Source organism: Paroedura picta, chromosome 1 (genome assembly GCF_049243985.1).
Source record: "Paroedura picta isolate Pp20150507F chromosome 1, Ppicta_v3.0, whole genome shotgun sequence".
Taxonomy (NCBI): Eukaryota; Metazoa; Chordata; class Lepidosauria; order Squamata; family Gekkonidae; genus Paroedura; species Paroedura picta.
Window position 1 is genome coordinate 29,137,224 of NC_135369.1, and position 17,460 is coordinate 29,154,683.

At 45.8% G+C, this 17,460-nt stretch overlaps 1 protein-coding gene across 4 annotated transcripts in view; it reads left to right on the top strand.

Moving 5' to 3' along the window:
- Positions 1-17,460, top strand: part of LOC143834692 (L-gulonolactone oxidase-like) — a 60,871-nt gene that overhangs the window by 12,139 nt on the left and 31,272 nt on the right. For 3 of the 4 annotated variants that reach the window (XR_013229876.1, XM_077331377.1, XM_077331372.1), the window contains exon 6: positions 14,273-14,458. The exons of the other annotated variant lie outside the window; for it this stretch is intronic. Coding sequence is in view for 2 of the 3 variants with exons in the window: in XM_077331377.1 (XP_077187492.1) it covers positions 14,273-14,458 (186 nt within the window). In the remaining variant the exon portion in view is untranslated. The remainder of the gene's footprint in view (positions 1-14,272; positions 14,459-17,460) is intronic. 4 annotated transcript variants of the gene reach the window in all.

Below are 17,460 nucleotides of genomic sequence, written 5' to 3' on the forward strand. Positions count from 1 at the left end.
GATCCATTAAATGGTGTGATAAGATTTATGATGCACTGTGAGCTTCTTCTGGCTGGAAGGGTAAGAGAGAGCCAGGTGTCTCCCACATTTAATGTGCTGCAGATCTTTTACAGTGATCTTTTACAGATCACTGCAGGTATCTCAGGTGGCCTGAGTGTGCTGAACATGGAAGGCTGGAAGATGTAACGAGGCCTGTTGTTGAATTTGTTGGCAAAGAAGACAAAGCACCTCGCAGAGAGTACAAGTTCAAACCCTGGCACCTCCCATGAAAATGCATGATGTAGCAGAGCAGGGAAAGACTTCTCGGTGCCTGGATGTTAGATGCCACTAAGAGAATGCAAAGCTTAATAAATCAATGGTCAAACTCATAGGTTGGGGAGGGGTCACATTTTGGTGGTAAAGCGTCTGCTTTGCATGCAGAAAGTTCTAAGTTCAGTTCTCACTGCCTGCAGTTCCAAAGGGTCATTTATTGGGTGGTGAGTAAAACATCCGCCTGACACCGTAAACAGCTGCTGCCTGTCAAAGTAGACAGTACTGACTTTGATAGAACAAGGCTCTGTCTCGGTAAAAGGAAGCTTTACATGTTCATGGACCTTTTCAATTGGAAATCTTCCTCCAGCGCACCTGGCACTTCCTACCCATACAGACATGATGCTGGCCACCCCTGTGCTGCATCCGTGCTCCCAGGGCTAGAAATAAATGCCACGGAAACAAGGAATCTGGTTTCCTGGAAAGATGAAATGAGCTAAACACTAAATCAGGGGTAGTCAAACTGGGGCCCTCCAGATGTCCATGGACTACAATTCCCAGGAGCCCCCTGCCAGCGTTCGCTGGCAGGGGGCTCCTGGGAATTGTAGTCCATGGACATCTGGAGGGCCGCAGTTTGACTACCCCTGCACTAAATGTTAAATCTGCATTTGCAGGTTCCCAAACCAATATAGGCTAACATTGGTGCCACCCTGACCTAGATAGCTCAGGCTAGCCCAATCTAATCAGATCTTAGAAGCTAAGCAGGGTTGACCCTGGCTGGTATTTGGATGGGAGACCTCCAAGGAACACTGGGAGTCATGACGCAGAGGCAGGCAATGGCAAACCAGGTATCCCTTGCTTGGCTGCCAGAGAATCCTTGCATCTCCCAGCTACACTTCACCCTTCATCATCAGCATCATCATTGGTGCCCTTGTGAGGGGGGCAAAAAAGAATGGAGACTGTGCTTAGTTTTCCCTGTGCCTGTCAGTTTTCTCCTACGAGTGTCCCGTGTCGTCCCCTCCCCAGAGCTTCATACTGATCTCTGAAATTGGTAGGGAAGGGGAAAGTTTTATTACTGTGGCCATTATTTCTAAGGGACGGTTGAAAGGGCACCAGGAGGACTCCTCATCTGCTGATTTTTCCCACAATTGTCACCCCTAAAATACTGAGATTTGTTCATACCTCTTAGGATATATTCCCACCCTCAAGGTGAAACAAGGCCTGCTGGCAGGAGATCCATAAAGGCCTCTCCAGCATGGCTTCCTTTTTTAGGCTTTAAAGAAGCTGGGGAGGGGAGAGATGACAACAGCAGATTAAGATCTTCTCCTTTTCCCGAAACTGAATGGACAGTAAGGGGCAGCATGCAGCTACTAACAGGTCTATCGTGATGGGTAATTTGAGAGCCAGTTTGGTGTAGTGGTTAGGAGTGCGGACTTCTAATCTGGCGAGCCGGGTTCGATTCTGCGCTCCCCCACATGCATCCAGCTGGGTGACCTTGGGCTCGCCACGGCACTGATAAAATTGTTCTGACCGAGCAGTGATATCAGGGCTCTCTCAGCCTCACCCACCCCACAGGGTGTCTGTTGTGGGGAGAGGAATGTGAAGGCGACTGTAAGCCGCTTTGAGCCTCCTTCGGGTAGGGAAAAGCGGCATATAAGAACCAACTCTTCTTCTTCTTCTTCTAATTTGTATTAGGGAAAGGGTATGGGGGAAGCATTGGCTTTCCACACATGACTGGCATCCCAACCCTGCCCCCAGATTGTCCATTCATAGATATCTCGGGGTCACTTCTCAGTTTGCCCCTCAGATAATACAATAAGGGATGAGGGTGGGATACCTAGACTCTACCGGCTCATAGAAATAGCCATCTAGATCTGTGTCCTGCCTCCCTGAGTCAGTGGGGGAAATAAAAGCATTGTGCCAAAATCATGTTCCTAAATTTGCATCCTCTCCCCAAACCCCCTCCCCCACTTAAGGGGCAAAATAAATCCAGATTCTCTGCATCACTTGTGAATGCAATGTAAGTGCGCATTGCATTGCTGAATGACCTCTCAGAATTCTCTCAGACCCATCTGACTCACAAGGTGTCTGTTGTGGAGAGAGGCAGGGAAGGCAATTGGAAGCCGCTCTGAGACTCTTTAGGGTAGGGCAGCTTTTCTCAAACTTTTTACCATTGAGAAACCTCTGAAACATTCTTCAGGCTTTGAGAAACCCCAAAAGTGATGTCAGCAGGCCACACCTCCCTGCCACACCTTTGGAAGTCACATGTCACCAGAAGTGACATCACCCAGACATCCCTACCAGATGTGACATCATACTCCATTGCCCCAGCCCCCCAGTGCCAGAAATAGCCCAGAGGCCTTCTCTGCTGGTCTGGGAACACTCAATCATGCCCTGCAACCACCACCCGCAGTGCAGTTTAACTTAAAATTAGAGTAACCTCCTTGGGCTCCAGTCGCTCCCATGTATGAACCTCGGCCAGCAAGAATTTTTATGACCATTGCCTTTCCCCCTTTCCACCCCCTCCAGGCCCATCATTGGCCATTTTGGAAAGGAGTGTGGGTCGACATAGCCATATATGGTTATATCATCCCATTTTTAAAAAATCAAAAATTAACTAATTCTCACCCAATTGTTGAAATTCTTCCGGGGCCATTGAGGTTTCATGAAACCTCTATTGAGAGAGGCTGGGATAGGGGGAGGCGGAGTATAAAATCCCACTCTTCTTCTGAATGGGGCAGGAGCCTCCTTAGCTGTCATGTTTCCCTGTGGGCTTTTGCCTGTGGGTGTTGGGGGCTTCATGCTTTGGAGCAACACAGAACTGCCTCTCCCTCCCTTGAAATTATTTATGATGTCATTAATATCCTCTCCTGGACTGTTTGCAAAATGAATTGCTCTTCACGGCTGGGATTGCGGCTGCAAAATGGATTTATCTGGCTTTCAACACGATTGATAGATCCCCCCCTCCCTGCAAAATTCAGCAAATTAAAAGAAATGACAACAGGAGGCAGTAAAAAAAAGAGAGAGTGAGAGAAAGAAAGAAGGCTAATAAAAGGGGGCGGGAGATCGATAGAGAGACAAAGGAGCCAGCAGTTCTCCTTTCGGGAATCGACATTACTTAAAATTCATGAGCAGCTGTCAAAAACAAGCCTGTGAAATAACTTTGCAGGGAAAATCCTAAGAAAAGGGAGTGACGGTGGGAAGGGCAGGCTGCCATTCTGTTCTTGGGCTTGCCCCTGGGCCCACAAGAATGTCTCGATTCTCACTAAGCAGAACAGAACCATCACTTCCCTCTTTCCCTTTGAACTGGTCCTTCAGCACATGGACATGTGAGACTTCCTTATTCTGAGACAGGCCAGTGGTCTATGAAGGTCAGTCTTCACCCTTTGCAGAGGTTCACCACAGTCTCCTGCAGAAAACTATAATCTCATCATCTACTCCCTTGAGAGCCAGTATGGTGCAGTGGTTAAGAGCAGCGTCCTCGAATCTGGAGAGTCAGGTTTGATTCCCTTGTCCCTCCACATACAGCCAGCTGGGTGACCTTGGGCTAGTCACAGTCTGGTTAGAACAGTTCTCACAGAGCAGTTCAGTCAGCCCCATCTACCTCTCAGGGTGTCTGCTGTGGGGAGAGGAAAGGAAGGCAGTTATAAACTGCTCTGAGACTCCTTTGGGTAGTGAGAAGTGGGGTATAAAAACCAACTCTTCTTGATATTTTTTAACTGGAGGCAGCAGGGATTTAACCTGGGACCCTCTGTGTGTGAAGAAAAAGAAGAAGAAGAGTTGGTTCTTATACGTCACTTTTCTCTACCCGAAGGAGGCTCAAAGCGGCTTACAGTTGCCTTCCCTTTCCTCTCCCCACAACAGACACCCAGTGGGGTAGGTGAGGCTGAGAGAGCCCTGATATCATTGCCCGGTCAGAACAGCTTTTATCAGTACCGTGGTGAGCCCAAGTCACCCAGCTGGCTGCATTTGGGGGAGTGCAGAATTGAACCCGGCTCGCCAGATTAGAAGTCCGCACTCCTAACCACTACACCAAACTGGCTTTCAAAGCAGATGCTCTACCACCAAGCTGTGACCCTGCTGTCAAATAACATTACACTCCAACCATTATTGGGTGTAGCCCAATGTTGCCTGTTCAGTGGCAGCAGTTCTTAGGATGAGCAGTCTAGATAACCAAGTGCGAGATTCTCCTGTATTTCATTTTGGTTGTCCTGACTCAATTGCTCATCAGCTTCACTGAGCACCCCTGAGTTCTACAGTGATGGGAGAGCCAGAGCTCTTGCTATCTGCTTTCTCCACCCTATGAATAATTCATCAAAATATTACATTCTCTCCTTAGCTGACTTCCGCTGAAACAGAAAAATCACGGGCTCTCAAACCTTTCCTTCCATGAAAGGTGCTCTAACTCCATCATTTCGGCTGTCCCCTGTTGTACGTTTTCCAGATCTGCTGTTTGATGCCGCCTTCATAGCTGTGACCACCACTCTATGTCAGAATCCCCAAAGTACCCATAGGCTCAGAAAGGTTGGGCACCCCTCTCTTAGAAGTTCATTTTTCAGTACACACTTGTGTAGGAGGCAAGCCTGGGTGGGGGACTGGATTTGATTGTGAATGCAAAAACAGCCTTAGACGCCTATTACTACCTTGCCTCAAATACTGCTGAAAATTGTTTAGCCTCTATAACTAAATGGAACCTCCATGTTCAGAGGTACCATACCTTCGAACATAGTAAGCTCCTTCACCCAATGCCATTGGTCCATCTAGCTCAATATTGGTCCATCTAGACCAGTGGTTCCCAAACTTATCTGGCCTACCACCCCCTTTCCAGAAAAAATATTACTCAGCGCCCCCTGGGAATTAATTTTTTTTATTTTTATAGTTATTCATCGCCCCCAAATGCACCTGTGGCCAATCGCCGCCCCCCTGGATCGCTGCAGCACTCACCAGGGGGCGGTAGCACCCACTTTGGGAATCACTGATCTAGATCTATATTGTTGCTTCTGGCTGGCCTTTCAGAGTCTCAAGCTGAATATGCTCTTTCCCCAGCACTGGCCACCTTGAGACCTTTTACCTTAAAAAGCTGGGGACTGAACCTGGAAACTTCTCTATGAACTCACACAGAAAACATTCAGTTGCCTAACAGTAAATTAGACCCTTGGCCCATCAAGTCAGTATTGTCTATTCAGATGGCCAGGGGGTCTCCAGGGTCTGAGACAGAGGTCTTCTGCCTCACTTACTGCCAGAGTCTTTCGCAGGAACTGTTAGAGATTGAACCTGGGGCTTTCTGCATGCAAAGCAGATGCTCAGCCACGGACTTCCTCAGCTATATCTGGTGACCAAGAGCTGGAGACAGCCAATGGAGGAGTGCTCTTGCTTTTATGCTCTGCCTGCAGGCATCCTGGAAGTATCTAGCGGGCCACTGTTGGAAACAAGATGCTGAAATGTCTGTAAAATGGCACCAGTGACCAGCCGTACTGCACTATGAATTATTATTATTATAGGTAGGGCTACCAAGTGCAAGGTGTGTTCTCCCAGGATTACAACTGAGCTGAAAGACTGATTTTCTCTGGAGAAAATGGCAGCTTACGAGGGAAGCATGTATGGTGTACCACAGAGTCTTGGAGCAAGTCCTAGAGTGACCTCACATTCCAGCTGAGCTCTCTCCCAAAACTCTGTCCTGCTCAGACAATGAACCCCAAACTCCAGGAGCTGCCCAAGCCAAAGCTGGCTGCCTTGTTTAAGGGCCCAAATGAGTCTTGGTGGGGGAGGCAGGAAGGTCCTTGACAAGTTAAAGGTAAGCTATAATCCTGCAAGACTTTACACTAAGCAGAGTCAGCTTCAGTTAAGTGGAGGGCTGGGGCAATGACACTGCATTACCTGCCTTGCGTCTCCGTTTTGTGGAGACGAACAACTGTCTATGCCACGCAAGCAGAACAATAAATAGCTACATAAGGAAATGACAGGAACCACAGCTGCAAACTTTGCAGAGTGATAGGCCAGTTTCTATTGCTTTTCTGTGTGATTTCCCTCGAGCTTGTTTTCTAGTCTGCACCTCGTTGACCTTAGAAAATTACCTGTGGGGGAGGCAAGAAATAAAGGCTGAGCACCTTGTTCAAGGTCGTCCCGCTCTGAATTCTTCCCTGTCCCATTTATGTTTTCGCTTTCTCCCCTTCCCAAACTGAAAAAGCAACAGCTGGAGCTGAAATGGTTCTGGAGGAATTCACTCAAACGAACACGGCTTCACCTTGAGCCTCCAAACGTAACAGTCAGGAAAGTTTAAAGTAATTTTTATTCAAACAGGCAGGAGGATGTATAGAAGGTGAGCAGGGGGGTATGGAGACGGGGAAGAGATTTGGGTTGCAGCTTCAGTGGAAGGGTTGGGGTGAAATTTAGCCTGCTGGCGTCACCTGCTGGAGACAGTTCTGTAAGCAAACAAGAGCATGAAAGAGATGACTGGAGCATTTCAAACACGGAGCAATTTGAGTCCTAAGGTTGAGCTCTAGGTTGTTGCTGAATATGAAAAGAGAAATGTTAGTATATGTGCTGTAAAAATTCTATCAATCATCTCGAGAACCAATCTAACTCTGCTGCAGATTGGCTGTACTACATAAGGTTTTATTACTGCTGTCCATATGTCTATGCCCGGAATTTGTTTCTGGTTTAAATCTTGTTTTATCTAGATCAAATCTTATGCCAATAAAGATATCTGAATATGAATCTGAAAAGAGAAATATTGTCCAGATTCACACAAAGGATTGGCAAAAGAAATGTAACCCACCCAGCATTTCCCAGAGAGGTGACCATATTAGTATCAGAGAAAGTATGGTCTAGAGCAGGGGTAGTCAAACTGCGGCCCTCCAGATGTCCGTGGACTACAATTCCCAGGAGCCCCTGCCAGCATTTGCTCCTGGGAATTGTAGTCCACGGACATTTGGAGGGCCGCAGTTGGACTACCCCTGCTCTAGAGTTTTGGACTATGATTGGGGAGACCCAGGTTTAAATCCCCACTTTGCCATGGGAGCTTGCTCAGTGACCTTGGTCCAGTTACCCCCACTCAACCTATCTAAAAGGGAGGACAAAATGGTATAAACCACTTGGGGTCCTCCTTGGGGAGAAAGGCGAGGTATAAACAAATTCTGTTGTAGGAAAGCCGAAAGGAACCATAACCAAATTACAAGCTAACAAAATTTTATCTAGCGTAAGCTCCCAAAGAGCAGGGGTCACCATTTCATCAGATGCATACGCTACCCATCACAAACCACTACATTTAGCATTCCCCAGTATATTTATTTCACATGTGACCCTGCCTTTCTTCTATACCAGGCTTTCTCAACCAGGGTTTCAGCCAGCTTTCTGGATCATGTCCACTCATCCACCTCCCAGACTTAGTTGTGAGATTGGGGTCTGCAGATTGTGAAAGAAATGGGAAGAACACCCATGCCGACACCTCGTATATTCCTCAGCTGGAACAGAATATGAACCATAATTTGAAGGCTTTGTTGAACTGAAGTATGAATTGAACCAAAAAGAAAAAAAAATCAGCTTACCAATTCAGAGCACGGCTTCACTAAATACACTTCACTTTCAATATGGATCAAATGAAACCAAACTAATTCCCCCTTACTTTGAGTGACTATTTCCTTTCTCGTAATGCTGCCATTTAAGAGCATTTGAACGTAAGATGAGCCCTGTTGGATTGGACCCGTGGTTCATCTGGTCCAGCATCCTCACTCATCTAGTTCAACATCCAGCAACCAGTTTTTCTGGAGGGTCAACAATAAGGTATTGAGGCTAAACCTTCCCCTGATGTAGACTCCTGACAGTGTTACAGAGGTTTAATGCCTGGGAATGTGGGTGTTTCCTTTAGTCACCATGGCTAGTAGACACTGAGAGACCTAGAAGCACAGAATCATAGAGCTGGAGGGTGCTTCCAGGGTCGTCTAATCCAACTCCCCTACAAATTCACAATGACCAGCTCATCCACAGTGACCCCCAGTTCCATGTCCAGATGATGCCCTTCCCCAAAAAAACTAGAATCCCTGGTCAGTCTGGTCTGACCTCCATGAATTTATCTAATCCCCTTTTAAAGTGGCCATCATTATATCCTCTGGCAGTGAGTTCCACCTTTTAATCACTCTCTGTGTTTCCTCTGTTGCTTTTTCCGCCTTCCAAGTCACATTGATAGCCCAATTCAGTCTTGAAACACGTAGAGAATGGGATGGTTTCTCAGAATAATATAGATAATTAGATTCAATTGCCTGACACTAAGAACAAGTGAAGGCAATTTATTATTTTTAATGTATTGTTTTAAAAACTCCAGAGCTTGCCCTGGCTTCTGTATGCTGTCATCTGCAGGAGAATTCATCAGCACTGAGAAAGATGGTATGCGAATATGCAAGGGAACAGATGCCCTTATTTTTACTCCATTCCATCTTTCAATATCAAGTATAATCCAAGGACCAATTTGGACCAAATTAGCAGTTTTAAATCCCACTGATTTCTATGCAAGGCAGTTAAGCATAAGTTCTTCATGCCCAGTCCCCCAAAGTAAACTCATTGAATTCAATGGTAAGCTTACTGCCTCGAAATGCAGCCTGAAAAGTATTCTGCATTGCACTCCTTGTTGCTTTTATGATCTTTCCCTTTATCCTCCCTCCTTATTTCCCAAGTCTGCAAACATATTGTAGACTGCTGTGCATAGTGAATTCCGGCTCAAGGTTGACTCAGCCTTCCATCCTTGTTGTTGTTATGTGCGAAGTCGTGTCCGACCCATCGCGACCCCATGGACAATGATCCTCCAGGCCTTCCTGTCCTCTACCATTCCCCGGAGTCCATTTAAGTTTGCACCTACTGCTTCAGTGACTCCATCCAGCCACCTCACTCTCTGTCGTCCCCTTCTTCTTTTGCCCTCGATCGCTCCCAGCATTAGGCTCTTCTCCAGGGAGTCCTTCCTTCTCATGAGGTAGCCAAAGTATTTGAGTTTAATCTTCAGGATCTGGCCTTCTAAAGAGCAGTCAGGGTTGATCTCCTCTAGGACTGACCGGTTTGTTCGCCTTGCAGTCCAAGGGACTCGCAAGAGTCTTCTCCAGCACCAGAGTTCAAAAGCCTCAATTCTTTGACGCTCGGCCTTCCTTATGGTCCAACTCTCGCAGCCATACATTGCAACTGGGAATACCATAGCCTTGACTAAACGCACTTTTGTTGGCAGGGTGATGTCTCTGCTTTTTAGGATGCTGTCTAGATTTGCCATAGCTTTCCTCCCCAGGAGCAAGCGTCTTTTAATTTCTTTGCTGCAGTCCCCATCTGCAGTGATCTTGGAGCCCAGGAAAATAAAATCTGTCACTATCTCCATTTCTTCCCCATCTATTTGCCAGGAAATGAGAGGGCCGGATGCCATGATCTTTGTTTTCTTGATGTTGAGTTTCAAGCCAACTTTTGCACTCTCCTCCTTCACCCGCATCAAGAGGCTCTTTAGTTCCTCTTCACTTTCTGCCATTAGAGTGGTATCATCTGCATATCTGAGGTTGTTGATATTTCTTCCTGCAATCTTGATCCCAATTTGTGACTCCTCTAATCCCGCATTTCTCATGATGTGCTCTGCATACAAGTTAAAAAGGCAAGGCAACAGTATACAGCCTTGCCGAACTCCTTTCTCAATTTTGAACCAGTCAGTGATTCCATGTTCAGTTCTCACTGTTGCTTCTTGACCTGCATATAAATTTCTGAAGAGACAAATAAGATGCTCTGGTATTCCCATCTCCTTAAGAACTTGCCACAATTTGTTGTGCTCCACACAATCAAAGGCTTTAGCATAGTCAATGAAGCAGAAGTAGACGTTCTTCTGGTACTCCCTAGCTTTCTCCATGATCCAGCGTATGTTGGCAATTTGATCTCTAGTTCCTCTGCCTCTTCGAAATCCTGCCTGTACTTCTGGGAGTTCTCGGTCCACATATTGCTGGAGCCTAGCTTGTAGGATTTTGAGCATAACCTTGCTAGCATGAGAAATTAGTGCAATGGTGCGGTAGTTTGAACATTCTTTGGCATTGCCCTTCTTTGGGATTGGAATGTAAACTGACCTTTTCCAATCCTGTGGCCATTGTTGAGTTTTCCAAATTTGCTGGCATATTGAGTGTAGCACTTTTACCTTTAAGATTTTGAATAGTTCAACTGGAATGCTGTCACCACCACTAGCTTTATTGTTGCTCAGACTTCCTAAGGCCCATTTGACTTCACATTCCAGGATGTCTGGCTCCAGGTCAGTAACTACCCCACTGTGGTCATCAGGGATGTTAAGCTCGCTCTTGTATAGTTCTGTATAATTCTGCCACCTTTGTTTAATCTCTTCTGCTTCTGTGAGGTCCCTACCATTTTGGTCCCTTATCATACCCAACTTTGCATGAAACGTTCTCTTCATATCTCCAATTTTCTTGAAAAGATCTCTGGTCCTCCCCATTCTATTGTTTTCTTCTATTTGTTTGCACTGTTCATTTAAGAAGGCATTCTTATCTCTTCTAGCTTTTCTCTGGAATTCTGCATTCAATTGGGTGTATCTTTCTCTTTCTCCCTTGCCTTTCACTTCCCTTCTCTCCTTAGCTATTTGTAAAGCTTCCTGAGACAGCCATTTTGATTTCTTGCATTTCTTTTTCTTTGGGATGGTTTTAGTTGCTACCTCTTGTACAATGTTGCGAACCTCCGTCCATAGTTCTTCAGGCACTCTGTCTATCAGATCTAATTCCTTAAATCTATTTGTCACCTCTACTGTGTATTCATAAACTATGATTTAGTTCATACCTGAGTGGCCTAGTGCTTTTCCCTACTTTCTTCAATTTAAGCCTAAATTTTGCAACAAGAAGCTCATGATCTGAACCACAATCAGCTCCTGGTCTTGTTTTTATTGACTGGATAGAACTTTTCCATCTTTGGCTGCAGAGCACATAGTCAATCTGATTTCTGTGTTGACCGTCTGGTGATGTCCATGTGTAGAGTCGTCTCTTGGGTTGTTGGAAAAGAGTGTTTGCTATGACCATTGTATTCTCTTGACAAAATTCTACCAGCCTGTGCCCTGCTTCATTTTGTACTCCAAGGCCAAACTTGCCTGTTATCCCGGTTATCTTTTGGCTTCCTACTTTAGCATTCCAATCCCCCATGATGATAAGTACATCATTTTTTGGCGTTGCTTCTAGAAGGTGTTGTAGGGCTTCATAGAACTGATCAACTTCATCCTCTTCAGCAGCAGTGGTTGGGGCATAGACCTGGATCACTGTGATGTTGAATGGTTTGCCTTGGATTCGAACTGAGATCATTCTGTCAATTTGGGAATTGTATCCCAAGACTGCTTTTCCTACTCTCTTATTGATTATGAAGGCTACTCCATTTCTTCTGCGAGATTCTTGTCCACAGTAGTATACCTGATGGTCATCTGAATTAAATTCACCCATTCCTGTCCATTTTAGTTCACTGATTCCTAAAATGTCGATGTTCAGTCTTGTCATTTCTTGTTTGACCATGTCCAGCTTACCTTGATTCATGGATCTGACGTTCCAGGTTCCTATGGAATAAAAATCTTTACAGCATCGGACTGTCTTTTCGCCACCAGTTACTTCCACAACTGAGCGTCCTTTCGGCTTTGGCCCAGTCGCTTCATTCATTCTGGCGCTACTCGTACTAGCCGTCTGCTCATCCCCAGTAGCATATTGGACACCTTCCGACCTGAGGGGCTCATCTTCCAGCGTCATATCGTTTTGCCTATTGGAACTGTCCATAGAGTTTTCATGGCAAAGATACTGGAGTGGTTTGCCATTTCCTTCTACAGTGGATCACCTTTTGTCAGAGCTCTCAGCTATGACCTGTCCGTCTTGGGTGGCCCTGCACGGTATAGCTCATAGCTTCACTGAACTACGCAAGCCCCCTTGCCACAACAAGGCAGCGATCCTTGAAGGGGGCTTCCATCCTTACAAGGTCGGTAAAATGAGTATCCAGCTTGCTGGGGGGTAAATGATAATGACTGGGGAAGGGAATGGCAAACTACCCTGTATTGAGTCTGCCAATAAAATGCTGACCCCAATGGTCAGACATGACCCGGTGCTTGCACAGGGGATACCTTTACCTTTACCTTATTAAAAATTAGGATACAATAGTACATGTGAATCATGAAACTCTGGCTCACATACTTTGGCCATATCATGTGATCCAACTCAATGGAGAAAGCTATTATTCTAGGATTGGTCAGTGGAAAAAGGAAACCAGGCCGACAAAAAACATGGTGGTTAGACACGGTCTAAATGAACACCGGCCAGAGGGAGGTGGTGCGGGATTGGGGAGTATAGCGACAGCTGTGCCATGGGATTGCCAAGAGTTAGACACAAATGAACAGCTGACAACAGCAACAGCAGGACATGTGAGAATCAGCAGTGAAATATGAGGATTAACATGTGAACTGAACCACCTCTGTTGTGCCACACCATCATGGGAGCAGAAACAGATAAGAGCAATGTCAGACTGTGGGCAGGTTCACATATTCATTTCTGTCATTGGCAGAATACAACCTTTTTGCAGGTTTACACAGATACAAGCTTTGTGTATGGAACAATGATTTTACCTCACATCTCCACTGGGTTGAAATCCCAGTCAATGGAACTTTGTTCACTAGATAAGGGAAATATGTTTTCAGATCTTTAGGCTTCCCATCCCAGTCTCTCTCTGTATATATTTCTTTTATGTCATTTTCATTCTACCCTGGCAGTTTCCCTCTCCACTTTATGTTGTCTGCATGCAGCACTGAAAATCTTTCTTCTTCTTTTTGCCTCTGGGAATGCTGCTGCTTGTCTCCTCTCTGATCTCCCTTTTAAGTTGGCTGGCCAGGAGCAGTGGCATACAAATTCAACAAATAAGTCAATACCAACAGGGTACTAAACCTCGCACAGCTCCTTTAAAACTTTCCCCTATCTTTTATTTTTTTTCATTCAGCAGTCAGAGACTAGCAATAGCCTCATATCACTGGACTTATACTGCTTGCAAAAACAAATTAAGTTTAAAAGTAATGGGAAAATAGAGTCTGTACATCAATATAGAGGGGGATGGTAGAAGGTGCCAAGTGGGAAGAACTACCTCAATGTGGGCAGAAAGAGACCTTTGAGACCAGCAAAAGGGTGTGTGGGGGCAGGGAGAATCCAAGGGAATCTGCAGGCTTTTGAATTACCTTCATCTTGGAAGAGAAACAAGGGGGAAATTGGCACAAAAGCATTCTCAGAAAACCTTGAGAAACAGCAACCAGAAAGAGAACTAAGTGCTGAAGGGAAGAAAATCAATGCAGAATGACGAAAACTTGATGGGCATACGTGATGAAAGCAAGGGAAAACACCTGTGCATAACAGGCCTCTGCTGTTAAATTGAGAAACTGCAAGGTAATTGAGGGGGAGGCAGGCATCATGTCAATGCCACAACATTTCTTCTGGCACAAACCTGGAAGTAATTTCATTCCTTTAGGATGATGCTCTAGGATCCCCACAAACTCTATGGGAAAACCACAGTGTTTCAGTGGGGGATTGGACTAGATGACCCAGGAGGTCCCTTCCAACTCTATGAATCTTAGAATGTTGCAGCAACACAATGACACCACTTCTGCAGTCATGCTTGAAGTGATTCTGTGGCATCAACACAATGCTTATTGCATATCATGCCCCATAAACCTCTTGCTGGGTGGCAGCAGGAAACTGCCAACCCTAGCTGCCACTCATCCAGATACCAGTGATTAAACATCAAGAGATCCAGAGGCTCCCATGTATGCCAAACAGCTGCATGGTAAAATATTGGGCCTGAAGTCTTACTGAAATTCCAAGGTGCTATATCTTCATTATTGCATTTTATCCACAATTGCCCACTAGCAGATACTGCAAGCTATGGGCACACACGTTCCAAACATCTCACAGCTGAACTTCAAGGAAAAACATAATTGTAAAATATAATGGTTTGACTTACTCCTAGACTCAAAGGTGTTTGCTTTCCTTCTGTCTTCCCATGGCAGGTAGCAGCTTTGACATTGTTGACAGCTTCTGGGGAAATCCTGGAGTGCTCCGAATCCATGAATTCTGAACTTCTCCAAGCTGCCCGTGTACACCTGGGCTGTTTGGGTGTCATCCTCACCATTACGTTCCAGTGTGTGACAGAGTTCTACCTGCAAGAGACCACCTTCCCATCCACACTCAAGGAGGTGCGTGAAAATAACAGCATCGGGAAAACTGTCTGTTACATTTTCTATCCTGTTTTGTCTCAAGGAGCTCAGGATGGTATATGACAGCTTTCCTTTCTTCCATTTTACCTACAACAATCTAGGCTGAGAGAGTGACTGGACCAACATCATCCATTGGGGGTAAAAGCAGAGGAGACAAATGTTAGGTCTATGTCCACCCATAAGGTATTCCTTCAGCCTCGATTTGCCTTGGAGATGCAATCTTTCAACCCCACTCCTTTTTGTTAAATGAAACAAGGTTACCTGATTTCTTTTTGGCTTTGGGGGTGGGGAAGGATTATAGGTAAAAAGGTAAAGGTATCCCCTGTACAAGCATCGAGTCATATCTGACCCTTGGGGTAACGCACTGTAACGTTTTCTTGGCAGACTCAATACAGGGTGGTTTGTCATTCCCTTCCCCAGTCATTACCATTTTACCCCCCAGCAAGCTGGGTACTCATTTTACCAACCTCGGTAAATTCACCTCGGAAGGATGAAAGGCTGAGTCAACCTTGAGCTGGCTGCTGGGATCGAACTCCCAGCCTCATGGTCAGAGCTTTAGACAGCATGTCAGCTGCCTTAACACCCTGCACCACAAGTGGGGAAGGATTATACATTCCCTTTAAAATGCAGACCAATTGTCAGTTGCAGTTACCTGAACAAAAGGGTTTATCCTCTTCTACTCTGCCACCCACATAGCTGCAAGGACAATCCTACAATTTGCATTGTATAGATAGGCATGATGCATGATCTTCATCTCTTCTGGTTGCACACTGAGTTTCAGGACACATTCTTCATCTAGTGCTCCAAATGTGCCACAGTGGCCCCCAGCCAGATAAACGCTGCTTGAGAGGCATATGTCAGTGTGGTGTAGTGATTAAGAGTAGCAGTTTCTAATCTGGAGAGCTGGGTTTGATTCCCCGCTCCTCTTCCACATGCAGCCAACTCCTCTTCCACATGCAGCCAACTGGGTGACCTTGGGCTCATCACAGCCCTGACAGTGCTGTTCTACCTGAGCAGTCCTGTCAGAGCTCTCTCAGCCTCCCCTCCCTCCCAGGGTGTCTGTTGTGGGGAGAGGAAGGGAAAGCGATTGTAAGCCGCTCTGAGACTCCATTGGGCAGTGAAAAGCGGGGTATAAAAAACCAACCTTTTCTTCCTTCTTCTATATTATAAATACAGGTTCCAGGAACAGCTCTTGGCAGGACAAATGGTTCTAGATCACTTCAGACAGCATGCAATTGCAATTAGTTAATGAACATCCTTCCCATACACCCACAGGCTCTGCGTGTCTCATTTGTTAGGAAATCTTTTAAGATGAGGGCTTTAACAAGGAGATTAAGTGACTTGGAGGGAGTGTCTGGATACAGATTTTTCAGTTCCTCCAGGGTTTCTATTCTTCTCCTTCTTTCTGTGTGCCAGTGCTGTTCAACAATCCTGTGTCCTAGGTAGGCCAAAGCAGTGTCTATGCTGAGTTTGTCACTTACACACTCCGTGGAGTTTGGTATGTGGCTCCAAGATACAGAAGTCTAAGCATCATCACTGTCACTTTATTTATTGGCCTATCATGTGCACACAGCTTACTTTTGATTTTCACTTAAATCAAATCGATAGGGATTTACTTCAAGTGCTGTGTGTGCGCTCCACACCTTCCCCCTCCCTCTGCTTTTCCTGGGTTTCATTTATTATTTAAGTGATTTTTTTGGCCACCCCTCTCCAAGTGGTCTCAGGGCAGCTTACGGCAATAGATAAAAATAGTCAAATTCAAAACCATTAAAAACATTACAGCATTTCCTACCACCTCATCAGCTTTGTCCCAAAATCATGCCCTAACGGATCAGGTGTACATTTCATGGTATTCTACAGTGTGGCCTGGCTCAAGATGGGGGCAAATAGTCTGGGTGGGAGCCCATATAGATGTTAGAGAAATGATCCTGAGTCCCAACCAAATGCCTGGTGGAAGAGAAGTGTTTTGCAAGCCCTTTTAGGCATTGCAGAGTATATATTCTGCATGCCAGTGAGAAAAAAAATGGACATGTACTGTGGAAGTGAAACGTCCTCCCTCTTTCTCTTTCTTTCTCTCTTTATTTGTGTGTGTGTGTGGCGTACTTGGTTTTTCCTTATTGAGACCCATTTCACTGAAGGTCTCCTATACAAGATGCTATGGATCCTCTACCCACATTAAGACCAGAACCATAGATCTGCATTTAGTATTCAGTAATGAGTTGGGTTTGCATTGCAACTCACCTTTAGGGGCAAACACTGGTACAAGCAGAGAAAACCTCTGAAAAGAAAGTTGACATGGATGGAGGTAAACTGAATGGAGAGGTCAAAGGAGGATCGTTTATGGGCAGGACTAAAGCTAGTACTTTGACATTGTGTGCACAGAACAGAAGTGGATAGAACAGGTAAAAAGAGTACCTAGGTGTACGATCATGGAAAGCATGTCAGAGTTCTGGGAAAGGTGCCAGAATGGACAACCAGGATGATGAATGGCTTCTACAAACTTCCATACAATGAAAGGCTGAAGTGTTTGGAACTTTACAAGAAAGATGATGACTGAAGCCAATTCCGCACAGGCAGAAAAGGCTGGGGCGGCATCAGTATGGATACAGGGCTAGTCGTACACATGATGTCGCTGCCATTCCAGCCCCCTCCAGGGCCTGCCACGGATTGGCCCCTCATTTGACACACACTACGGGAATGCAGGAGAATCTGTTCCCTTTTTGCACTGCAGGAGCCAACAGGGCCTGTCCCACGGTAGGCCTGTGTGTACCTCCCCACCCTCCAAAGGCTGGGAAGGGGCAAACAATGCCCCAGTCAGCTTTGCAGCACCACGAAGCACACCGGGGCTTAAAAAAATATTTTAAAACCCTGCCGCTTCCCACATGGTGGAACCTGTGTGCTGTGGCTGCGTCCCCCAGGGGGACACATTTCAGTAGCAGATGAGGTGCCCACAGAAATGAGTCCCCCATGGGGACATAGAA